This window comes from Liolophura sinensis, chromosome 9 (assembly GCF_032854445.1).
Source record: "Liolophura sinensis isolate JHLJ2023 chromosome 9, CUHK_Ljap_v2, whole genome shotgun sequence".
In the NCBI taxonomy this organism is placed as follows: domain Eukaryota; kingdom Metazoa; phylum Mollusca; class Polyplacophora; order Chitonida; family Chitonidae; genus Liolophura; species Liolophura sinensis.
The window spans coordinates 16229843-16256371 of NC_088303.1; the positions used below are offsets into that span (position 1 = coordinate 16229843).

The window sequence follows — 26529 nt, forward strand, 5'->3', positions numbered from 1 at the left end:
TTCATGTTCATGCATGCATGCATAAAAATAAAAGCATGAAAAAAGCAAGAAAAACAAAAAACTTTACCTTCGGAATTATCACGAAGTGACCTTTTAGACTGTATGTACTTCATGTACAGCTGACGGTTCTTTTATACTCTGTGGCTTCATTGGGAAGGTCTGGTGACATATTAGTCCGAATACCTGACGCCAAGGGCAACATATATTTCGTGTTGGGGTTGCCCACGGCGTCAGGCATTCGCACCAGATCTTCCCAATGAAGCCATAGAGTATAAAAGAACCATCAGCTGTACATGAAGTACATACAATCTAAAAAGTCACTTTGTGCTAATTCCGAAGGCAAAGTTATTTTGTGTTTTTTCATGCTTCTATTTTTTTCGTGGGTAAAACGGCAAGAAATAACATTTAATAGAAGGTGAAATGCCATCATGGATTCTTTTGAACCTTTTAAGTAATCTTTCCACATTAAATAAGATATTCACGCAGTACGTCTGCTCATGCTGAATATTTGCCAATCAGATGATGCATTGTGGCTAAAATTTTTGTTTATTGAACTTAAGTGTTGTTTAATATTAAATGGTGGTCACCTATTTCAAGAAAGATACAGTACCGCATTTTTGTTTTTGTTTTTTGTTATCGTTTCTGGGTTTGGACCCAGGACAGAAGCGATGCCTCACAAGTTTGTACTCTTGTGTAACCATCGCGCTGAGCAGGAAGTTGAACTGTAAGTCGTAGAGACAGAATTTATATTTGGCTTTTCAGGGGTCACTGAATTTCCAGAAGAAGCGTGCTATACAAGCAAGGGTTCTTGTGACGCTATCACCACATTAGAGCAATGTTTAGCTTGTCAGTCGTAGCGGAGTTATACTAACATAGCCTGATAGGGCAGAATGGAACCAATATGTCTGCTAACCGGGCATCCAAACCGCACATTAGGCCTCAGTCATGCCAGATGTGTCAAGATTTCGACTCGCATCCTCAAAAGCCTGACAAAGTAAGTGTGACATAAGAAAGTACATGTAAATTCCTTCCAAAGTCAGTTTTGTCTTTGGTTGACCGCGCTCGACTTACATGCATTAGTAATTAATATATATTTTCCCCCTCAAGAAAGAAAAACAAAATTTGCCATATTGCCATCGACATAACTGAAACCCCAACACAACAACAGCAACACTGACGACAAAAGAAACATCAACTCTTTCACATCTAACAACTTTATTATTAGATCTACTTTTGTTGACAAATTAATGATAAATGATGTTTCTTGACAATGTGGTTTTCCATCAAGGACCAAATCACCAATCCAATGGTGTTCGCTCTCAGGGAGGTGCAACTCTGTTTGGCCCCTTCTTCATCTCTTCGGTAATTTTCAGGTAGGTGGGGCTGTTCACTTGGTTCCAGTTGAAAATAGCGCCAGCAACCCTCCTGCTGCCCCCACAGATAACATGTAGTTACTACATAGGTTAAGTCAAACAAATTCCAGAAGAACACTCCATAAAAGCAGGACCCACATTCACAAAACTGTATATCAATTATTTCTATCTTCCCTTGCTCATGCTGTCTTACTATGATACAACATACAGAAAACTTCACTATTTAAGTTTTTTATATACTGGATTGTTCATGTTTAATGTGTTCAGTGGTGGGAACTAGAGTGTCTAAGATAAACATATCTCCATTTTTGTGTAACCCTACTGATCCTGTAAAAGGGACTTATTCTAAAATTTTTACTTGGTGTTTTGATAGTAGTTTTGTTTTATTTATTCATTTATGGGTGTTTTACGGCGTACTCACGAATATTTCACTTATACGACGGCCGCCTGCATTATAGTGGGAGGAAACCAGGTAGAGCCCGGGTGAAACCCACGACCATCAGCAGGTTGCCGGCAGAACTACCCACGTGCAGCCAGATGTTTTGTTTTAAATTTTTCTCTCAAAGTTTATGTCTTTAAAGTTCATATCTTTTACATTAGTTGGGTTAAAAAAAAAAAAGCTTGACTACCTATCCCTGCTTTTTCTGATAGGGTCTGGTTACACTCACCAAACACTTCTTGAAGTATGACCAAAAGGCAAAAATGTAGTTTTCTGACTGACATTTTCTGTCAAATACATTGACAACAGCATGACAAAATAAATGATGAATGATTCATGCAATACTCAACACCTTATGATGAGGATCAAGTTTGTTGGTGGTACCAAAAAAAAAAAAACACTTCTACGAACTATTCCGCAATATGAAAGGATACATAGTGGGGTTGAAGGTTCTCAGCACGTAAAATGAAAGCAGAATCAACAGCACCAAGTAAAGGGCGTTGTTGTAAAATATAGAGAATGTTGTGGCCTCATAATCTGCGACTTCATTTTTCTTCCAAAGAATTCTGAAAAAGGAAAAACCATGGAAATAATTTGCCTTCACAAACCAAGCAAGGCCTTTCTAATTCTAATTAAATTGACAAAACAGCTGAATGTTACCATCTGTACTAAAGGCTTATCAGTTTATCTCAATGTACAAAACGATGAGGTGTGGTAAACTTCATAACATAAAAATAGAAAAAGTTCAACACCACCATAATAAAGCCCACAACCCTGCAACATAATACTTTACCTCTCATCTTTTTCTTTCTTTCCCATTTTCTTATCCTCTGCTAATTTTTTCATCATGTCTCTGGCAACAGCATCTTCTCTTTTGAGTGCAATTCTGAAACACAAATATTTCAGTTTTATGTCAAGATCGGAACTGATAGCAGAACTAATTCATTCTATTTATGAACAAACGGCTTGTATATTCCTAAGTATGATTTACTTGAAATTTTGTTTCAAGTAATTTATTTATTTGATTGGTGTTTTATGCCGTACCCAAGAATATTTCACTTATATGACGGAGGCCAGCATTATGGTGGGTGGAAACCGGGCAGAGCAGGTTGCTGGCAGACCTTCCCTTGTCTCAAGTAAAGGGAATTATACACTTTAAATAGCCTACAACAGAATATTAAACAGCACAAGTAGGCCCTATAGTTTAGTGGTTAAAAATGCATATATATATATATATATTTATATATATACGTGTGTGTGTGGTAAACTACTGTGGTGTGAGTAATTGAAAGAGTCCCCACATAATTGCATATCTCAAGGAGCCAAAGTTGATATTAACTATATCAATGGCTCCTCAATTTGATTTCAACTTTTTTCTTCATATTTCAATCTATGTAGATAAGTTTATCAGCAATAAGGCATCACCACTGATCAAATACTAAAATTTGTTTTTCTGCTTTGGTAAACCAAAAAAAAAATACTTACTTGTGCTTGAGAACGAATTTCACATTCTTGTATGCGAAAGCAACCAGGTATGTGCTGACGAGTGACATGACGGCAAACCAGATAGCAGACTGATACAAGTCCATCTGATGGATTCTCCAGAATAGCCCTGTCAAGAAAATCACAAAAAGTCACAGATTAATGACCACAAGATATAAGCAAAGAGCATGGAAAGATATCTTAGGACTGGAATCTATTTCATTTGATTGTATGCTTGCTCTTGGTTTAACATGCCTGACTTGAAACATATATCCACTGCATAATCACACTGAAAAACAATGCCATGAGACAATACTAGCATACAGGTAAATAAAATAAAATATCATGGTACACATCAAAAAATACCTTGCTAAAATGGCAGCCAACATGTTCAGTCTTTTCGAAAGAAACACCACTGAATGGAGAGAATCAGTGCCAATCAGTCTAAATTGGTTTTGGGCAACAAGTTAGAGTGTATACTGGTGAACCGTGAAACCATCAAAGTAAAAGTGAAAGGTGTCTCAAAGATTACTACCTATGTAATGGTTAAGTTACCCTAATTAAAAGCAAAAGTATTTCATTTGCTAAGAACAAGACAATGAGAGTCAGAACTCTGCCTGGAACTGTGCCATACTAAGGGCGAGTTTGGTGTGTTTTAGTCTGAGAGCCATGCCTTTGAAAATTTTAAGAGGGAGGTCACCTCATAAGTACCTTATTAAGCCAGCTTGCAGACTTGTGCCTTAATGAAATCAAACATCACCATCTCGTGCTTACACAATCTCCATTGTTATTTTCACCTGGTTAATTAATTTACTTGGAGCCATGTTTTTGTTAAACATCTTCTTTGTTAACATTTTTGTATTTAGAAGCAATCATACCATCAGGTCAAGTTCTATGCAATCAGAGTCCTCACACTAAGATATGAATGAAACTGGGTGGGGGCTCTCGCAAATTAACGCAGCTTATAACAACATTTTATGCCACTTGCTAAACTGTAAATACATCTCACATAGCCAGTTCTGTAGGCCCGACTGCAGTGTTATGAACAGTTACCATAAAATCCCCTCTTTCAGCTGCGTTACTTTGTGAGAGTCCCCATGCCGTCTCTCCCATATCTGCATGAACTTGTGGTTCTCCCGAAATGTCAACTAGGCTTATAAAAAAATGAAATATATAAAGAAAATATCTGTCTTGGGACTCAAAAACACTTAGTTGTTCGGATGTTCTTTCAGCAAAGTTACGTCCCTTGAGAACAAATTGAAACTCCAATTGGGAATCGAAGAGGACTCTTTATTATTAAATCCGTGAAATAAAGAAAATAAAATACTGTATTTGTTGTCTTGTCTGTTACATAGTTCTGTTTCATATATCACTTACGGAATGAACTGAAATTAATTTTGGACACATTGTAACAGTATTAGCACAAGATGTGGCCACTAATAGCACCATTGTGATGTGATGGGAAGGGAGATACAAGTCAACCATACAGTCGGTGTGCTGTGCATTATTGTTAGATTTATTTATTTATTTGATTGGTGTTTTATGCCATACTCAAGAGAATTTCATTGGGGCAAACCCACAACCATCTGCATATTTCCAATGCTGTTACTGTGTTAGACGAAAAGGCGCACATTAAACAATTTAGATTAAACAAGATGCATTAAGCAACTTTGCTGTTAGATAATTCCGCTCGTATTCGTGATATATTATCAAACTGATAAATTTAGATAGACAAACAAGGCGTTGTTGTTGTTGTCAACTATGCAAACGTGGCAATGCACTGAACACAAATCATTTACGAAACTAGTTTAACAGACACACCACCACGAGTACTTACATATTGGGATGACAGAGACTATCAATGCGTTTCCATAGAACAGAGCCGATGATTTCGTACTGACGTTTCTGCTGAAATCTTGAAGCAAAAGCTCCTCTTCTTTAGTCAATTTCTTCTGGGCCGGCATGTTGATTGGGAATAGAAACAGGAAAAGAGTGATACACGAAACCTAGTGGACAGAGGGCCTTATAGTAGCACCGTCAGGGGAGGTCACTGTGTATGCATACATCTGTTACATTTCTCTGTGAGAGTCTTTTGTTGGGACAAAGATGCTTTTTAGTACCTTAATCTTTCAAATCCTCCACTTGTATAGCGGACAGCTGTTCACACAAAACACTGTGTGAAGCGTACATCATAAAACTGAAGATAATTACACTAACGGTCATATACCTCCATCCATGAAAAAAATCATAGTACCAGGTATACCCCTACCAGCTCCCATACAAATACTTATTACATACACTACTATATTGTTTTGCTCTTTAAACATGTGGCTCATGTTTTCCTCATTTGGGTACAAAATTTGAAATGTACATTGCAACATCAAGAAAATTAAGGTAACACGAATTAAATAAATTCACTGCACAATAATAATATAATTGTAGTGAAAACAAAGGATTAAAAAGTTTTATATACACCGTTGTAATAAGACATTATTTTATCAGTTATTTACTTCAGTGCGTGTAAGCTGTATGTGTTTGTGAGTGTCATCAATCTACACAGGCTCACATGTACTACATCTGCAGGCCGTGCACTCTGAGCTGTTGGCCAGATAATTTTACCACCTTCATATAATTTTACCACCTTCCGACGATAAGTACATGCCGTCTGCTCTTCAATGGCTTTAACATCGCGTAAAATGAGAGATAAAATTTTCAATTTGTATAAAACAAGACCTTAATTTAGTTTGACCTATGAAACAAGAGACTGTATTGTTCAGCACTGGAATAACCACCATTTATTAATGTGATTAAACACGTTTACAGGGCCCCTAGTAATGCCACATGGTCTCGGCAAATTGGGTGGGTTAAAAATATAAATATATATACATATATATATATATATATATATATATATATATATATATATATATGCACTTTTATCACTTTATGTGACTATGTGGTCTGGGAGTATTATGTCAACTGATAGTTATATAATGTTCAGTACCAGTTACACCTATACAGTCGTGATGTAAAGTTCAGGGCAAAATTTAGAATCAAAAATGAACAAATATACAGTGCACCAAAAGGCACTCACACACACATACATAAAGATATCTCTCTAAATGTTCAACTGAGACTCTAATGCTAAACGTCAGAACCACTGGCGCGTGAACTTGAACCAATGCTGTAAACAAAACGCGCTAGTGCTTCTGATGTTTAGAATTATCTTCCTTGATATCTATAGATGGCGCGACATACGCGAGCCATCCATTGGTTGGTTTCAAATGGAAAGGCGCCCAGACGAAAGGAACCGTGTACAGTGAATGACTAAAATTTTGTCTTCGATGTTTCGATTTTAACCCACACATTGTTTGGTAAGTGTTAAGAATTGAACACTGGCACACTTTATTTCACCCGAAGCAGTTCAAGTAGAGGCTGAGTCTTAATAACATCTTAAAATGACCGCTGAATTTGATTTGTGAGATGTGGTAATTTTGCAACAACAACGTCATGAAGTTAGTGATAGCAAAGCGTTGAGATTCTGTGTGTGGTTATGGTAAAATAGCCTCGAAATGTAAAGAAGATTGGTATATAAGATATGTTTTCGTGAATTTTAAAAGTGAGGTTTGCTGTCATGTGGAGCAGTGACGTCAGTTCATTGAAGAACTAGCGTTTTACAATGAACATCTGAGAAGGGGCTTACAAAGGATCAACCTACTACCTAGCCCCGAAAGACTCAAACTCCTTTTCTTATACTTGCCTAGTGTCGTTGGAGTCTTGACGTTTACAATGTTAATTTGGTACTCAACGAAGGCCCAGGCCGATTGTCTTTGTTATCAAACATGTCTTGCACAAATAAACAACACTAACCCTAAAGACCTGCTTTCCGCACCCTCCGCACCACCACCACCACCACCACCATCACCATACGTCCCAATTCAATTTAGAATAGATTTATTATAGTCATGAAGGCTTCTCACTCCTCCACTGTGAAACAGGACAAGCACGTAGCTGCTCAACATGGCGGCTGTTGCTGAGGAGCGTATAACGTGGAAGACTTCATGGCTGTAATAAATCTATTCTAAATCAAGTAAGCGTCAAGATCTCAACAATGCTAGGCCAGTATAAGAAAAGGAGTTGGAGTGTTTTAGGGCTACCTACTACCTAGTCCTTACAACTGTAATGGTTTTCATGATTGCTCTCAAGCAATAACACAGCTGTCACATACACATTATTACCTTATTCATGAAATACATTCATATTAATAATGGTAACAAGAAGTTAAAGACCTAAATAAAACAAAGATTAATGACCTATTGTATCAGTATCATTATCTGGCATTAGTAGTATCACCTCATGAAGTGTCTGATCTCAGAGACTTCTCTGCCGGCTTGACTGACTCTGCTTTTTGTTTTCTTTGGCAGAATATCTTTCCTGTTTTTATCCCTCATAAAATCCAGATAAAGTGATTACTATGTGATTCTTTAATTCATCTCTTTGCTAGACCTATTGGCCTGCTGTTGACCTAAACGAGATGGTCATATTTGATTCCCTCCCTGGTTTCTTTGCTTTGCTATTCTCACGCACACAGAATTGTCAGATAGTAGTGTGTTTTGAGTTGAAAATATAAACCTAAGATAATTTATGTCAACTGACCACTGTATTAAGGGACATGTTGTAGAGGTTACTATCAACATAAAAATGATTATATGTGTACTTTGGTGGCATCAGCAAATAATCTGGAACAGTGGATGAGAAAAAAAACCAGGAAAACAATTCTTGAGAATCACAAAATAGGATTTGTAAGAATGGGATCTAGCCCGAAAGTGTGTAGAAGTAATAAAATTGTGATTTCTGCAAGAAATTTTGGCTTGGTGTCAAACACATACAATAAACTGATAATCATAAATCAAGATTAATAATTGTTAATTTTTGCAGCCAAGGGAGCAACATGGCGGGTGCCAAACGGGCATTATCCGAAATGTTTCCTGAACAGGAGATTGAGATGGAAGAGGATGAAGACCTCCTGCCACGACAGGAGGTAAAGAAAAATCTGATGGACATGTTTGTTGCCGACACTCCAATGAAGAGCCATGGCTCTAACTTAGAGCCTGGAATGGAACACATGAAAGTTTACCTCAGAATCCGACCATTGTCTACCAAAGAGCTGGAAAACAAAGAAGATCAGGTATAGTTTGTCATGACTGACTGATTAACTTTTAAAGTTGTTTCATTAAGTAGTTTGGATTTCTTGTGCACTCCTGAATTTGTCAAGGAATTAAGGTATCTTTCACATGTAGATGTCAGTTTTGTACTGCGCTATTTCCATACAGTCAGTCCAACACAAGCAAAAGCTCAAATATCCCCTTGCTTAACAAAGAGCAAGGAGTGCAAGCCATGCTTGACATTTTTGTGGAATATACTACCTATTATGAAATTCCACCTGTTTGCCTGTTTTACCCTTTTTACTTGTTCATTTTTTACAACCAGCTTATAACCAGGTGTGTCCTACACTCGAAGGCCTCTTATTAGCCATGTATAAATGCATTAAAGTGTTACTTCAAAGGTTGCATCACTGGAAATGAATCCATTTATAGAGGAGTAAAACGGTTGGTTTTTGCTCTTTTTCATTTCAGAACTGTATAGAAGTAGAAAGTGAGCATGTCGTTTCCACACATGCACCCAAAGACTCTCATTATTTTAAAACCAGTGCACATGGGCTGGGGAAAACAACACATAGGTTTACATTTTCAAAAATATTCCAAGAAACTACAAGCCAGAAGGACTTTTTTGACTCTACTATGCTTGGGATGGTGAAAGACTTTGTAGATGGCCAAAATTGTTTAGTATTTACATATGGTGTGACAAATGCTGGGAAGACATACACAATTCAAGGTGAGTCCCCCACCCTCACCCCCCATAAAGAGACAGCTGAACAGTTTTGCCTGTGCAGTGTGCACTATTAAAAAAAAAAACATTTGTTGATGGAGTTAAAAATTTAATGTAGCACATGTATCCATGTCTTGTATCACTATGTCACTACCTTATAATTTCTGTTTTTAGTGTTTTTCTCAATGTTAATTAAAAAAAAAAACACTTTTTTTAAATAGAGTAGTGTACCTCCACTTTTATGTAGTATATATATACATGTACATGTATGTATTTCATTGGAAACATTTGGATGCCAGTTTGTGTTGACAAAAATAACATTTAGTGTATGCACTTGTGGAACTGTGAATTAACTTTTTCTTCAGGTAACCCAAAAGATGCGGGCATTCTGCCGCGGGCCCTGGACGTTTTGTTTAACAGCATTGAGGGGAAGCAGTGGGAAGGGATGAACCTTAAGCCTAAGATGTTCACAGATGTGGTTAAACTGTCTCCAGAGCAGGAGGCTGAGGAGAGAAAAGTGAAAGAGATGGTGATGAAGATGAGCCAAGATGAGGTCAGTGTTAACTCTGGCGACTACATGTATTTTAAGGGGACGTAACTCTGCAAATACACTTTACTGTACACATGTAAGGTGAAATTGCTGTTAGCGGTTTTACACTCTGTGTCTCTGGGGCTTGAGAGGTGTGCAATAAGAGCAAAGATGGCAGCCACTGACATCATTTCAGAAGTTAGGTAAAAAGTGTTCTGGAACTTGTATTTTGCGACTTCATTTTAATAGTTTTGCTCTGCTTTCTTTAAGTGAAAGCTATTTATCTAAGGATAAGTATATTTGTGGTTTAAGACATTCAGTATGTACACATGTTGTTGGGACACTTCCACTCTTGGACATGGAATCCTCAAGATTCCCAGGCTTGTACATTTCTGGGTTTGATTTAGTTGTTTCACTGTTCACAGCACAGTGGTTACAGTTTTGTAAGTGGCCATTGAAGTGGTCTTACATAAGGTATGTTAGAGAACACTTCCACCAGTATGAGATATATCTGCATGTCATGTGGGGAAGTGTATCAGTAACTTGTCTTCTGCAAGTTCCCTTCTGCAACCCATCAATCTGACTACAGTTGTATGTGTGAGAAATTATAGATTACATTGTTAAACAACAATCAAATCAATCAGTAAAGCTGATTTTTATTGTTGTTAGGACCCAGATGTGATGAGCTTACTTGGGGATGATGCTGGATCAGATTCTTCACGGATGACAAACACGACAGCCTCGTCGGAGAGCTCCTTAAATGGACAGCGTTCGCAAGGTATCTTTTGTCCTGTTTTAAGCAGTTCAATAAAGTGATTATCAGCTAATTTTTAATTGAAACTACAGTGGAAACAATTTCATTTATGCTGAACGGTGAGTGCTGAACAGTTTGGATGTGGTAAGTTGCTTGTGATATGGAATTGTAAACATTTGTTTATTGTTTTCAGTTTAGTTTAAATGTAGTGCTTTTAAAGTATTGTCGTCGCAATTCGCCAACACAAGTTCAACCAATACAATTTTCATGTGAATATTTGTACAGAATGCAGTTTTTATTTCATTTTTTGGAGTTGATGAAGCACTTTCATGAATTGAACGTATGAAAACTTCAGTTGTTTTTTCAGTTTATTTAAGTACAACTTTAAAACCGTGTAAGTCTTTGTTTATAGACTCCCTGGGGAGCGTAGAGGACCTTATGGAAGTTGAGAATCGTGTACGGGAAGATACGACTGTGGATGTGGAGGCGCAAGGCATGGTACGCTTCTCCGTCTGGGTTAGCTTCGCAGAAATTTACAATGAGCAGATCTTTGATCTCCTGAATCATATACCGAAGAAGAAAAACCAGAAAAGGACTGTGCTTCGATTGAGCGAAGATAAGAGAGGCAGTCCATATATACGAGGTAAATATTTTAAGGTGCAGTTATAGGGAGGCAACCCATTATTAGAAGTTTAATTACATTGTAGTAAGATACAGGTAGAAGAGGGAGTCCACATGTATTGAAAGATGTGAACATACTAAAGTAAAGGTAAAAGAAATAAACATAAAGGCATTCTGTCAGAAAGTCTGTGTCTCGACAAAGTCATACCTATGGTAAATGCTTTTTGAAGACTTAGATTTTTCACAGTTATAAGCTATTTCACAGTTATGACATTGCATAGGGACTGTTGAAGACTAAGAGTTCCAGTCTGGAAACAGATGTGAACATGAAACAAGTGATGTCTGCACATTGCAGACACTTTGTCTTCCAATGTCCCTCCACTGTCAACAAATACACGTAGGCATTCAGACCTGTTGACCTGTAATTCTATTAAATTTTACAACAACTGTCTGTGCATGCTTGACTGTTATAACATTTTCATCTGAATGTGTTCAGATCAGATATAGTGAACTTACAGAACCCTACTCAAGGCCTGAAATTAAGTCTACATGAGCTTTTAGCCAATGAACATCCTCAACCTACTCCCTTTGCAGACATTTTATACTTCGCCCGCATAATTGTTTCTAATTCAATTCCTGCTACAGACCCAATGATGACTCCATCCTTGCTCGCATAGTATTCTCGTCCTGTGAGAATGTGCAGACATGTTTGTGCCTCCCTTAATTGACCATGTGGGTCTGCTGAGGGACTGAGGGTCAGCAAGAAGCTGTTTTATTTTGGTTCTGTATTTTTAAATCAATTTCAATTCAGGTGTCTGTATCTATAAGCAATACCCTAAATGACCTAAAATCTCGCCTACAAAAGTGCATTTTCACAGATTTCCAGTGGAAGGTCAAATTGTGAGAAGCCACTTTAGATGTGCTTAAAGTAGAACCCCAGCACTGAACCTTCCAAACTGCAAATAGATGCTTTTACGTTCCCTTAATTGATTCTGATCGTTTAAAACGTTGAAAAGGGAAGAAAAGCGATGGAATTTGGTAATCAAACATCAGAAAATCTACTCCACTATGATCGAACCAACTTTGATCGTATAACATCACGGCGGTACATTCCTTGCTGGCATGTGAGGCTTCTCTGTGTACAACACAGACCACAGGAGACAATCGCTATACTTTTACAACTAATTTCAAGATTATTCCATGCCCAAGTGTGGCTTTGCAACTGCAGTAACGCAACGCAGGGTACATATATGGCCTAAAAATGCCACAGATTGAGAAAATATATGAAGCAGATCCCATCAAGAACGCCCTTTGATTACAGAGGATCCGATCGTAGCAGTATGAGACGTGCTAATTCAGCCATGCCCCACTAATATGAAAGGCAGCTGGAGGAGGCTATATCCCCCTTGAAAAAGCCAAACAAAAAAGAAAAGAAATCCCTACAACGATCATGAGGATAGAGGGTGGCCTTCAGCTCAATTCACACCTCGCGAACAGGCCTGGCTGTGCAGGCGTGATACCTCACGGCATGCCGTACCTTGCAGCCCGGAACTTAGACAAAATTTTAATTGGCATTTCTATGTGCTACCAATGGCATGATGTCACCCGACCAAAGCTCTGTTGCCAACAAAATAGGCACACCTTCCAACTTTAATGGGTTTTTTTTTAGCGAAACTAGTTGAAATAATATTTTTTAAATTCAATTTACATACTAAAATATCAGTAATAGTATAATATCATAATAATACTAGCATAATATCATAATAATAACAGCATAATATTCACAATAATAATAGCAATAATGTCTAGGGAACATTTAGTATGAAAATAAAGGTGTTGGGGTTCTCCTTTGCGCGTGTCCCATAATGGGGTAACTCGTAACACTCCCTCCCATCTGTAACAAAACAGTCCTAATTGATCTGTCAGTCTTGAATGTCTTTGCTTATATCATAATAAAGTTATTTTAACGGTAAAGTAGCTGTGTACTATTGCAATTGATGGGACTGGATTTTTCAGGCTTGAAGCACATCAATGTACGATCAGCTGACGAGGCATATAACTTGATGACGATTGGCCAGAGAAACTTGAGGAAGGCTTGCACCAATCTTAATCACAACTCCTCCAGAAGGTAAGCAACAACTAACTGCAATAGAGGTTGTCAAAAGGCTGAATTTAATCTAAAAAACCCTTGTTATAAATCATGTTTAGAGTAAATGCTCTTTGTAATGTCGAGTTGGGGCCCTAAACAAACTTAATATTCCAGCTTTGTATTTTGTTAAGGCTAAAGACAGTCATTATGGCGATGAAAATATTAACATTGAATAATTAGGAATAACCTGTGTTTGATTGTAAATTTATTTTCCTTTTCAGTCACTGTATATTTAACATCAAAGTCTTAAGAGTGGTCAACAAACAGGATCCAAGCATTGCCAGAGTCAGCATGTGAGTACAGTCCCTAACTGAAGCACTCATGAAATTTGTTTGCCATGCCTCAGACAATCCTACAAGGCCCATTACTACGCATTGTCCAAACAATGTTTTCTGGAATTTGGTTGATGTACAATGGCACTGTACTGCTATTGCTTCAGTTCTGGAATGTTATAAATGATAAAGACCTATTCTGTTTCGTATCATGAGGCACTGGAATGTTCTGTGAAAGTGTTGTCTCCATACCATGGTATATGTAGATCAGATGTTGATATCAGGAAACATTCATGCTTACAAAATGAGAATGTCAGTATATTTCCAACTGGACAAACAACTCTTTAGCATTTAAATCTCTTGTAGTATTGGAAAGCTTATTTGAAATTTGACATTTTTTTTCTTTTTCTTTTCCCCCAGGTTGACCTTGTGTGACCTTGCTGGTTCAGAAAGGTATTCAAAAACACAAGCTACAGGTGACAGGTTGAAAGAGGCGGGTAACATCAACACCTCTCTTCACACGCTGGGCAGGTGTATAGAAGGTTTACGCTACAACCAGACACACAAGTAAGTTAGCCTCAGTGGTCATTCACACTGTTCATAGGTGACAAATGATCTTTCTAAGTCATTCAACTATAAATAGTTATTGCTGAATACTTTGATATCTAGAGGTGCAGAGTATAAGGTTTACTACCTGTATTTTGTCACATAATTGTCAAGATGTTTAGACGAATGTTAAGACTGATTACAACTTGATAATTAAACAAGATTGCACATATACATCCACCACTCACTGGATGAGTCAGATAGGACTCTTTTATGACATATTGTGATACATTACAGTTAGAATCAACAAATGTTGAATGATTATGGCTTTTCGTCTGGATGGAATTATCCATCATTCAGACACGATTGAAAATGCAAGGGCAAGGTCTGTTGTTCCCAATATCAAGTCACTCAAGAAGTTCTTGTGTGTTAATATTATTCTCCAGGATGTGAAGTGCTGATGATCATATGTTGTGTTTTCAGAGAGAACAGTAGACTTATCCCATTCCGGGAAGGGAAACTGACTAGGCTGTTTCAGAATTTCTTTTCGGGAAAGGGGAAAGCAGCGATGATAGTGAACGTCAACAAATGTGCCAGCATGTTTGACGAGACATTCCATGTGTTCAAGTTTTCAGCCATTGCTAAACAGGTATGTACAGCACACTGTTACTTAATAGTTCAAGTTGAAATGGTGAAGAGATGATGATGATCCTTGAAAGGAGCTGTTAACTTGATATAGAGTTCAGAGTTGACTTGCTAAAATCTTCCTAAACCTACATGTATTTTAACCAAACTTTTGCTTATAACATTTACTTTATGGTAAACACTGTACCTTAGTTTGTAATTGTAATGTATTTTCTTTAAAAAAAAAAGATACCTGGCTTGTTTTTAATTTGAGTAGTTAGTGTGCCACACCAAATTAAAGAGGAATGTCTGGAGTGTCCAAAATTGTTCACCTTCCCAATTTATAATGTTCTTTTTGGGTAAAAAAATGAATACTCTTGATGTTAACTGATTAATTTTGTCTAATGTCTCTTATTGTAGCTTGTGGTTGTACAGAAACCAGAGCCCAAACCAAAAATTCCACAGCCAAAGTGCAGTGCTAAGCGGTCATCCATTGCCTGGGCATGTCCTCGTAAGTCCATTTACTGTCTCAGATAATTATAGCGTTGGCTCACTCTGACCGCCTCACCGATGGCCAGTGAGGTTGCGTTATCAAATCCAGCTCCCACTATTTCACCTGCAACTTAAAGTGCAGAGGTTGGTGAAGGTGCATCGTTTACTTTGGGGACTTTGCCTTGGAAACTTTGCCTTGGAAACTTTGCCGTGGGAACTTTGCTTTTCTTTCTCCCATAAATCTGTCATAAAATTCCTCAGCATTGTGTTGCACGAGTCAAATATTTTAGTATATAAAGCCAGGCATATAGTGACATGAATATACTCTGTCAAAACACTGAAGAAGAAAAGGTAGTGGTATTTTTGTTTTTTTAATTCCAAAAACATTGTCATTTCTCAAACCATTATATATATGTACTGATCACAATTTCAGTCAAAACAATTATTGCCTGCCTATTAATAGTGGCTTCATCTTTAGCTTTTGTCTTTTTAAAGTATGTCTTCTACACTATTAACATACACTATAAAGTGTAGCTCTTGGCTGTAACTGTTTGATGTTGTTCTTTTCATTCTAATCATACCTAACTGTGTTCTGACTTCACCAGCTCACCAGGAGTTACAGTCTAAGACATCACTGGCCATCTCTGTTCCATTGCCTCCCACCTCTGATGATGACTTGGATGAAAGCTACTCGGAAATACAGGTAAGTTGATACTCTGTGACAGATGTGTCAATTATGGCAGAGCTGCAGATTTCGAAAATTATGATAACAGTGGTTTGTCAGGTATAATGATACAGGATTTCATCTCGGCCCCTTCATTATAAAACAAAAGTGGCAATTTTGACAAAAAGCAACATTTTTTCTGAACATCTGATGGATGCATGTAATGATGTGGTTGACCAGTTCAGTTTACTTTCATAGTTAGACTTCAGGGGGTCTCCGGTGAGTGGGATCTCCTGGACAAAATCATGTGATGGGAAGTAGTTTGTCCTAGTGAAACTCATGCAGTTTGATGAGTCATTTTCTGACTTCGATGTATTTAGCTTACTAAATGAGAACAAGTAAATAGTAAGCATTAGAGATTTCTTAGTGGTACAAACTTAATTCAGATTTCAGCTGCAGAGATTAAAGTATCCGGACTGAATTATCTGTCCTCTGTTCGGCTGCAGTGATTAAACTATCTAGCATAAACTATCTGTTCTCTGTTCTGATTGTGTAGTTTTGAAATTGAGCGTTTTCTGTATGGGTGAGGGAGGGGTGGGCTTACTCCACACAGCTATTCTGATAAAATTGATTGTATTTTGAGTAAACAGTGTTAATGCTACATTGAATACTCTAGGAGAATAGATGTCAAACTTTTGCTGATGTATTTATGAAACAGAAGACAACAACATAGAGAGCAAAACCACAACAGCAACGGAAGTGTAGTAGTTGGCAGTTGATCACATGTAACCGATGAAATCTGTCCTCTAACTGCTTGTGTACATGTAAGTGTGGAACAGTGAGAGCTTACACACACCCTAGCACCATGCCTTGAGCAGAATTAGGCTGAATACATGCAGTGATGTTAATGTAAAACTGTGAGACATTAAAGTTGTTAAAGCTAAAGAGTTGGCTGATGTCCAGTGTAAATTAACTTTTGCAGGTTCTGCATGAAATGATCGCAGAATTGAAGTCCCAGCTGGCCAAAGAGAGAGACGAGCGTGCCATAGATGAGCTGCGGATCAGAGAGGAGGTGTGTAAGGAGATGATGTCACAGATTGTTAGGATAGAGACCGTCTATAGGTGAGTAGCGCCTGAATACCTGAGCTTTGACATGTGACGCTAATGTGACACGTGATGCTGATAACACCCCTTTGTGTCATCACTTGATTGCTGTATGGCAGGGTGGGGCAAATCACTGCATTTTCCCATAGTATGGTATATGCAATATTGAAAATTATCCACAAAACATGATTTTCATTTCTTGACTTACCTTGCACATTTTTGAATATGAATAATGTTAATTATTGTATATACCTAACCATGTTAAAAACCACTGATTTGCCTCACTGTGCAAAATGTTAGGGTTGGCAGTGCATCAGCACAGTGCAATGATTTGTCACCAATGTGGTCACTGTGCGTTTATATCCAGCTCATGCTGCCTTCCTCTCTGATCATTCGTGGGAAGATCTGCCAGCAACCTGTGGAGTGTCCTGTGTTTCCATAAACTCTACCTGGTTTCCTCCTACCATAATGCCAACTACCTTTGTACAAGTTAAATATTATACACCAATCAAATAAATATAAAGTTTTCAAGAAAAACTACATACTGTTGTGTTTAGGTATCCAGATTCAGTTGTTTTGTTTTCGGCGATTTGTGTTGAATTAAGACATTTTTTTATTTTTTGTAAATGATATGTTTCCATTTGAAATTCGTGAATTTTTCTGTCCTGTTAAATAGTTGCTGTGCTTTTTCCATTTGCTTGTACTAAATAGCTAGCACATTGTCTATCTCTCAGTGAGCGGTTGAAAGAGCAGCAGGCCGTCCACGAGGAACGGCTGGAGAAGAAGATAGAGCTGCTGAAGTCCTTCAAGTCCAAGGAGAAGAAGGGGTCCGGTGACAAGATGGAGGACGAGGAGGATGAATGGGTGTCCAGTGTGCTTCTGCATGCCGAGAAAGTGAAGGTTGAGGTCAGTACTCTGCCAGCACTGGGTTCCAAGAAAAACAGAATAAGTGTCAATTGACCCCTATTTTTGTGTTTTTTTCCATGAAATTTTTTTGTATGGTATTAAATAAGAAATGAATTAGCCCAGAGGCAAAAGGTGCCCACCACTGGAGGTGGTAAAGTTTTCATGTATTTGTGTGAGTTGGAGCTAGTGATGTGGAAAACCTTGATCTATTGTGAATTCTAAAAATGTCTGCAATGTTAAAATTTATTTTGTCAGCAACTTGCGGATTGTCGTGGGGTTTCCTCGGGCTCTGCCTACTTTCCTTCCACCATAATGCTGGCCGTTGTCGTATAAGTGAAATATTCTTGAGTATGGCGTAGAACACCGATCATATCAAATCGTATCAATGTTCTGCTGCCATGTGTTTGACAGGTCCCGATTGCAGCCTGAATCCAACACCTGTTCGTGTGTCAGGTGCCTAGTTGACTTGCAATAAAGAATAAAGCAAAACATTCCTAAATAGCAAAACAATTCAAATATAGAGGTGTTAAGTGAGTATCGAAAGTGAGAAATGTTTTACATGTTGACAGACTCAAGAGAAGAAGATTTTAGAGCTGGAATCTGAACTCAAACGGACAAAAGATCAACTGAAGGCTGAGGTAAGATCAGTATAATTTATTGTCAGGAGAATTTAGTTTTCACACTATGAATGTACATAGTTTATTAATATGTAGATAACCAATGTACTGGATATTGATTGCTGAAATTCTTCAAGTCCAGCTCATGCCTGTTTCCTCTCTGGCAGTTCGTGGGAAGGTCTTCCAGAAGCCTCTGGATGGTTGCAGGTTTCCCCCAGGCTCAGCCCCGTTTCCTCCCACCATAATACTGCGTGCCGTCAGATATGTTAAATTTTCTTGAATATGGTGTAAATCACCAATCAGATAAATAAATGATGAAGTGCACTTCTTCAGTGCATTCTATGAAATATTTTTCAGTACGTGGTTAAACACCAATCAGATAATTAAATGGATATGTCTCATGGTTTATAAAAAGCTTATGTTGACATCATTTTTAGTTCAAGCTGAATAGCAGACAATCAGTGTGTCAGATAATGAGATTGTAAGATTGTACCTTGTGCTAATGGTATGGTTTTATTCAGGTGAGCATGAGGGAGGACTCCTTAAGGGCTGCTGATGAGGAAGACCTGAGCCAGCGTAGCCTGGTGGACACCATGTCACAGCAGCTGGAGAAAACCAGAGATCAGCTTCAGGAGAAGGTAGGACCTGTTCTGGCATTGAACTGACCATGTTGACTGTCAATCTGGTGCAGACTATCGCTGGCTCTGATGATTAAAGTGCTGAGTCACTGAGACAATCAAGCCTTTGACCAAGGAGGTTATATGCTCATATCCACCTCCTATTTAATCAGTCACTCACTTCACCTGTCCAGAACACATAGGCATTTTTTTTTTTCTTTTACTGAATTTTTTTTGGGGTGCTGAAATAGGGCGATAAAGCTAAATTATAAATGTTGTGTTTGGTCTAAAATTCATCCTTGACCTAGTTACTCATTTTGTGTGTTTCTGATAGTTCTGTTTGTGTTAGAAAGCAGTTTTGAAGATTGTTTGGAAGGTATGAAGGTATTCAACTGGAAAAACTAAAATTTAGACAAAAAATGGAAAAAAAAATAAAAAAAAATTTTGATCTGGTGTTGAAAATGTTGGAATTAATATTGTTTCTTAATAAAACAGTATCCTTGGGGTTAAGTTACACCTCATGAATTTTTTGTTGATTTTAGCGCAAATTTTTATGGGACTCAAAAGGGCACCCAAATGAAAAAGTTGTACGTGGTCCTGATTGTGAATGTAATCATAAACATGTGCAGTAGAGCTGAATCATGAACTGGAACATGAAATCCTACACTCATTGATTCGTGGTCCACGAATGATACGTGGATGATCAACACATCTTGATCAGGTTTACTATTGTTATAATCATCTAAACACCTTTGATAAATTGATGGGCACTTCGTCAGCTGGCTTTTATACATGCACATGACCAGGCCACGATAAGGCCCAGAGGGAGCCTGCTACATGTATATACTTTATCTAGCACTTGAGGCTACTGTCCTGAAACGCATTAAGAACAGATCAGATGTAAGAAGTGGAATTGACGCAAAACCAAATTTAGTTGGTTGTGTATTACATACACACTCAGATAGGTCAGTTACGTGTTAATAATGACGAGTGTCACTGAAAATACAAATTTGAATGTAGGGGAAATGGGACGCACAAGAAGTCCAAAGACAAACTCAGTACCTTGGTGGACCACCCCTGTTTGCATGACAAGCATGTAGACCAACGGTGAGAAGTAGCTGACATACGGTATCAGTGCTGATAACTCCTTGTCGACCTGCGCCGGTAGCTGTTGTCCTGGATGCTGAAAGTGTTCTATCACGCTGCCGCCACAATCTGTCGGTCTCACCTTGTTGTCACACGTGGTTGTCCTGGCCATTGCTGGTCAATTGTACATCCAGCCTATGGCCCAGCCCTGTGATGGTACTGTGGCGACATTCAAACCTTGCTGCTATAGCCTTTGTAGCCAACTTCAATCAAAGTAATGGTGCGTTCCTGTTCCTCAGGTGTCATTCGCAGCATTGCGTCCTCAGTGCCTTTCCACTGCTGCCGCGATTATGCGGATAGTCTTTGAATGCCTGCCCTCTATACCCCATGTTCCCTGTTGCGTTTTGGTGACGACTCACACAAAGGCTATCCATTGTTATTCTCAAATAATCATGATATTTTCATGGTTTCATGTTGGTGCATTCTTGAAGCACATCAGTATATTTACTCCATGATTCTGGTTAGCTGAAAGGTCAAGCATGTGTCCATGGTCACCATTTTAAACATGTGCCTATGAGCAGTGGGGATTGAAAGGCCACCGAGTCCTATTTTCAGAAAGTCTGCTAAATACATTGAACTGTGTGCAGAAAATACTGGTGTGACCTTATGGACCTCAAAACTACGCTAATTCAAGCTCATCTGGCAAGTATGGAAAGACCATCGTCATATTTCAGCAAATACAGTGATGAAAATACTGATGAGATCTTATGGATCTTCCACATGTAATCTGCACAATTTCATAATAATTATTGTCCGTAGAAGACTTTTAGGCACAACTGGTTTATTGGATTTGGAAGTGCCTTCACACAGCCATCACAATTTTACAGGGAAGTGAAGATAAATTTGCAAGTCTAAACTGAAACTAGAATTATTAATCACGTAATGTTGTAAAATCCTACGCTGGTTGTGACGTCATGATCTGACTATCGTCCGCGTATGATGGCCCGATGATAGGCAGGTGCTGGCAGCAGATTTGCTCACTGTCGGCCCATCATCTGCATATTACATGCTAACTGTTCAGCCATGATGGATGGAGGATTTAAGGTTTGGATCCATCTATACTGTAGCAAGACTTCTAGAATTTGTGCCGATGTGATTCATATTGCATTGTGTTGCCATAGGGCACCATTTCCCGCATAATGATGACGTCCTTTCAAGCTGAATGGACCCTTGTTCTCTGTATAATGCATTACAACATTATCTACAAAACAATATTACTTAAGACTGGAAAGGTTTCCATATTTTGGGGTGCCTGTTATCAGACGTTTTCCACATGACTTGAATGGTTTTGTTGAAAATGTTCTTGTTTTTTTTTTTTGCAGGAAACTGAAATCAAAGAACTGAACGAAACCTTGTCAGAAGCAGCTGATACCTTCATGCAGAAAGATATGGAGATCAAGAAACTTCAGGAGGCCCTGAAAATTGATGAGGAGAAACTGAAGCAGCAGGTGAGTTGTTACCAGCTAAGAGGATATATTTCCTGTGAAGGGTAAGATATAGGCATGAAAATTATCCAGGTTAGATGTAAAAATTTGTGGCTCTCTTCCATTGAAAATATAATGTTCTGATTATTTCAGCTATTCCTTTTAGGTAAGGTTTTTCAATCATGGAGGTTAAATGGTCTTATTCATTGTAGATCCTGTTGAATCATGGTTGTGGCTCTTTTCCACTGGATTTTCGTCATATCCTTTTGATATTTTCACCAAGTTTCTATTGGAACTGGACTAGCATTTCAAAGTTAACATGTAAAGTAAACATTATGACAGCCATGACAAATTTGTGAGCACTCAATTTCCATTTTGAAAAATTTGCCATTCCCTGTGAGTGAGAAAGTTGTGTCAGGCTTTTTAAAGGTATACATTTGTATATTTGTCTATGAACAGGAGGAAGCAATTTGTGAGCTGCAGAATCTTCTGGATGAGAGTAAAGGTGCTTTAGAAGCTGCCAATGAGAAGCTGACGTCACGGGACATTCAAATCCTTGACTTGCAGACACTATCTGAGGAGCTTCAAGGTAGTCTGAGTAGCTATAACTCCACTGTTAGTACGTCTCAGAGCCTAGTCAGTGTATCAGATTGTGATGTTAGTGCCATGTCCTCAGAAAGACGCGACATAGGCGAGTATTTTGTTGATGATCCAAGAGGTTGCGAGAGGGAAAAGGTTTTAAGGCTAGTGATTACTCCTATAAAATCTGGCAAACTTGTTCCAAAGCAGACGAAAGCTAGTTTGCTACGATTGAAAGGCTCGCCCACAAAAGGGAAGGGGAAGGTCAAGCGAAAGATTAATGCCTCTGACAACTGCCCTACCCCAGGGAGTGCAGCTAAGCGACAGAGGATGGCAGCTTCCAAAAACAAGCGGGTATCAGTGTTAACAGCCAAAACTACCCTCACCCGCACACGACATTTGTCAGGTAAAGCCAGCAGTGGCACCAAGTATAATTTGAGAACTAGAAGGTAGCTAATGATCAAGTGCTTGTTTTAATTCATAGCAGAATTTTTTTTTTTTTTCAAGTGTCAGTTAAGTCATTTTAATCATTTTTAAGTGCCATTTAGATGTGTCCTATAATCACCAGCTCTGAAAATGTCACAGTTTTTAAAAAGTTCTTACTTTACAGACTGCCTGGGGTTTAAATATTACACACATGTACCTTTTATGATGATTGGCTCTCCATATGTTTATATATTTTTACTAAGTACAATTTTTAATTTTGTTATATACTGTTAGATCCAAATAACCAGTCACTAAAATTTAGACATCAAATTTAAATAGAATGTTTAATGGCGATTGGAAAACCATGTGTGCTATAGCTTTTATCCTACAGATGTCGTGTGCTCATAACCCTGTCTATTACACTCTAAATGAAAATATTTTCATCTGGCTCTCAGTATATGTAAAACCATTATTAGAGGATAATCTTGTCTTGAAACCTTAAGGTGTATAAAAAAAAAGGAAAAAAAGACATCAAGTTAGCAGTAGTAAGATATTTGGAATTACATGTAATGTAAACTTGACTAAAACCCTGTCCACTAACCATGGGTACAGGTGTAAAAGTGATATTAAATTAAAAAAAGATAGTGGGTAATGTTTCACAGGTGAAAATGTTATTTGAAGAGAGAACAAGTTTTGTGTGATACCATATTGCCGTGATCAAGAAACAAAGCTCGCCTGTAACTGGGATGTGTACATATAATCAATGTCATATGAACACCTTTTACAGTGGCTGGCTCCAGAGATTTAAGTCGGGGGGTGGGGGGGATGTTTGGGTAGCCACTTTTTATAAATATCACTCTTGTTTTTCCATTGCACATTTTATGATGATTGTGTGATTTCACCAGTACATGTACTTTGCTGGTTGTCAAACAGATCTGGTGAATTTTGATGCCTGCTTTATCATTTTTGAATTGTTTTTGTTACAACAATGTTGAAAAGTTTTTGTTAATAAAGATGTATTATATTATTAACCAATCTGTTTTGTTTTCATTTTCAGTGTCAGATGCAGGCGATGTCTCCAGTAGAAATCCTGTCTACATTGTTTCTGCTCTAACATGCCCAGGAAGAAATTTAACAACCAAACAACATTTAATGCACTAAAAATTTTTTTGCTCTCTTCAAGTTTAAATTTTGGGAAATATATTTCATGGAACATACATATACATAGATAAATAGGAAATTGACCAGTAGAGCTGCATTTAATTGATACCAAGAAAAAAAATTAGTTAAAATTAAATACAAATTAACAAGCAAGCAAATGTTCTTTTGGTCCAAATTTCTTCCTGGTCAAATTTTCATTAGGTCATTAATAATGTTTCTTCCTGGGTTTTAATTACAGATGTGGCAGTGACTTCAGATGGAGGTGGAACTTGTTTTGTCACTGTTTGTACAACATACAACAGCGCTATTTATGTACTACTACTAATCTCTGGCCTAACACACATTGGGGGGCCTCTGCGGCTCAGGGGTTGCCACACCAACGCGGCGCAGTAACCCAGGAGCCTCTCACCAATGCGGTCATTGCGAGTTCAAATTCAGCTCATGGTGGCTACTTGTCCAGGCATACATGTGAAGGTCTGTCAGCAACCTGCGGATGGTCTTGGGTTTCCCCGGGTCTCTGCCCTGTTTTGGCCCATCATAATGCTGGCTGTCGTCTTACAAGTGAAATATTCTTGAGTATGGCGTAAAGCACAAAACAGATAAACAAATAACTCACATAATTCTGGAAGCTTCTGACAGTGTTGTAGGATTCGCATGTTTGGACGGATTTATTGAAACTGTAACATTGTTGATGTGATGTGATGTGACTTTTCATCCAGTTATCAAAGTTGTGAGAAACTTTGAAAATACATGTAACACTTGTAAATCTGTTATCATGGATGGAGTGACATAGATTAAACCTACCTTCAACATGACATATGTTATGACATTGTACATGACCTGAGAGTTCTTTAGAAAGGTATTTTGAGGTTTTGTTCAATCCCAAGATGATATCCTAGTGGAAAAATGTTTCAGTCCCAAAAGTAGTATTTTATGATATTGATTTGCCCCTAAAAATGGACGGAAGTCATTTACCATACAGTGTAATTGTATGTGTGTGTAATCAGTGAGTTGAAGCTCAAACCTCCGCTAAATTGTGCCGTAAATCAGTAATTAGTTTTCAACTGGCTCTCAGTGTTCAGCAGATAGGGCGACGGCTGTTCTGTGTGTAGATATCTATAGTGTGGAATGGGGTTTGAGTCAGATGAATCGGTGATATCAGAACTTTAGCACCCTCCTGCTGTCGTACATATTGCTAAAGGCACTCTGGTTTCCTCCTTTTACGAACTTGGGTGTTGAGTATGGCATTAAACATGTCAAATGAACGAATCTTAGCACTCTGTGTGAAAAGACACAATAGTGAACATCAGTCACAGTAAAGTGATTTTAGTGAACAGCTTTGACAGGGCCATTTCAGCTAACCTAACCCTTCTTGCCTCTGGTTTGCAGAGATTCTTCTCTGACACTGCTTATTTGGTGGGATTAGACTAATTAGATTCCACCAAACGTATCGTTTGGGAGAAAAATTGGTGTCCTTAAAGCGAAGATAATCATTTGATCCACAGAACTGCCGCGCCCTCTAGCTTGTTAAAAAGTCAAACATGAAGTCAAGTAATAATACTCTGATATTGATATGCATTCACTCAGAGTTGCTGCTGTGCCTTCATAAACCAGATTTATTTCCCCTTAGAAGAGTGATTTTTGTTTACATTGAAAGTTATGAAGGTACACCGTACTGCTTACAGCGCAAGCACCTCTCTCAACGCTCACTTTGAGGAGAAGGAGACAAAAACCTGCATCCTTGTGGACAGTTTTTAACCTTTAGCCAATTTGGCCAGAGGGTGTTTTGTCGTCATGCATGTTTGTCTGCCTGTAATATCCTTCTTGTCAACAAGATGTCTAGATATATTATGCATAGGAATGCCAAATTTATCTCACAGATTGGACTAGACTGGTTAATTTTTGCGATTAAAGACTCTGGCACGAGCTGTCACAGAAGGTCCAAATGACAGTAGAACGCATTGCGTTCTTCTGTGACCTTGCAGAGCCTGTGTACACATTCATATATGTTTTATGAGCAATGTTTTATTGCTGCAGTTTGGTAATTTTATATTTTTGAATTACATATATATTTCACTTACTCCTAAAGTGATTGATACCCAACTTGCTGTATGTCATGGATGCATTCAGAGGCTTTGAAGTAAGCGTTAAAATTTGATGTGCTACTCCATGAAAAACTGTGACAGTTGCTCATTGGCAGTGAATTTATTGAATGTGAAGAATTTCTTATATTTCATTTAATTGTTACGTCATAATGCTAATCATGGTGTCTACTTTTATAATGAGAAACTAAAATTCCTTTCAAAATTCAGTTGTAAAGTTAACAAGCTAAATAGATGTTTGCCTAAGTTAACAATAACACTTTGAATCACCCCACAAATTTCCACATTCTTGGAGTCTTCAGATTCATGGCTGTGTATTTTGCACATGTATTTGTATATACTTTTGGTTTATGTCTTTCGCTGTTCTCCCTAATATTACACAGCCTTACTCAGGGATTGTTTGGAATAAAATATTGCTGAATCATTGTAAAATAATCAAAATATTGGAACATATGTACTTGTGTCGTTTATCTGGAGCAGTTATTCAGGTTACTGAGACAAAATGAAATTTGTAATGTTTGAGAGATGATTCTGGAAGACATGCATCTGGTTTCCTCCACCTGCAAACTTGACCACCATACAAGGGAAGAATTCATGAGCACCAATCAATCAA

At 38.0% G+C, this 26529-nt stretch overlaps 2 protein-coding genes across 2 annotated transcripts in view; one reads left to right on the plus strand and one right to left on the minus strand.

The window, feature by feature from the left end:
* Positions 1 to 1193: 1193 nt before the first annotated feature.
* On the minus strand, positions 1194 to 5288 carry LOC135475836 (translocon-associated protein subunit gamma-like). Its single transcript, XM_064755776.1, has 5 exons — positions 5132 to 5288; positions 3298 to 3424; positions 2606 to 2698; positions 2247 to 2378; positions 1194 to 1454 (listed from the first exon to the last, which is right to left on the minus strand). The coding sequence occupies exons 1-5, from the start codon at positions 5256 to 5258 to the stop codon at positions 1388 to 1390; spliced, it is 546 nt and encodes a 181-aa protein (XP_064611846.1). The 5' UTR covers positions 5259 to 5288; the 3' UTR covers positions 1194 to 1387.
* A 1289-nt stretch (positions 5289 to 6577) lies between these two features.
* Positions 6578 to 26529, plus strand: part of LOC135475648 (centromere-associated protein E-like) — a 44042-nt gene continuing 24090 nt past the window's right edge. Inside the window, exons 1-18 of the mRNA XM_064755580.1 lie at positions 6578 to 6668; positions 8233 to 8482; positions 8931 to 9189; positions 9549 to 9736; positions 10382 to 10490; positions 10879 to 11109; positions 13104 to 13215; positions 13458 to 13529; positions 13929 to 14075; positions 14538 to 14703; positions 15099 to 15189; positions 15776 to 15873; positions 16817 to 16956; positions 17673 to 17844; positions 18414 to 18482; positions 18983 to 19099; positions 21547 to 21672; positions 22108 to 22676. Of these exons, the coding sequence (XP_064611650.1) occupies positions 8246 to 8482; positions 8931 to 9189; positions 9549 to 9736; positions 10382 to 10490; positions 10879 to 11109; positions 13104 to 13215; positions 13458 to 13529; positions 13929 to 14075; positions 14538 to 14703; positions 15099 to 15189; positions 15776 to 15873; positions 16817 to 16956; positions 17673 to 17844; positions 18414 to 18482; positions 18983 to 19099; positions 21547 to 21672; positions 22108 to 22676 (2903 nt within the window). The 5' untranslated portion in view covers positions 6578 to 6668; positions 8233 to 8245. The remainder of the gene's footprint in view (positions 6669 to 8232; positions 8483 to 8930; positions 9190 to 9548; positions 9737 to 10381; positions 10491 to 10878; positions 11110 to 13103; positions 13216 to 13457; positions 13530 to 13928; positions 14076 to 14537; positions 14704 to 15098; positions 15190 to 15775; positions 15874 to 16816; positions 16957 to 17672; positions 17845 to 18413; positions 18483 to 18982; positions 19100 to 21546; positions 21673 to 22107; positions 22677 to 26529) is intronic.

Excerpts from the sequence above, each read along its gene's own strand:
- LOC135475836 (XM_064755776.1), bottom strand. The coding sequence starts at position 5,258 with ATGCCGGCCCAGAAGAAATTGACTAAAGAAGAGGAGCTTTTGCTTCAA. Across the intron at positions 2,699-3,297 it reads AAATTCGTTCTCAAGCACAA|AATTGCACTCAAAAGAGAAG; the intron begins GTAAGTATTTTT and ends TTTGTGTTTCAG. Across the intron at positions 2,379-2,605 it reads AAGAAAGAAAAAGATGAGAG|AATTCTTTGGAAGAAAAATG; the intron begins GTAAAGTATTAT and ends TTCCTTTTTCAG.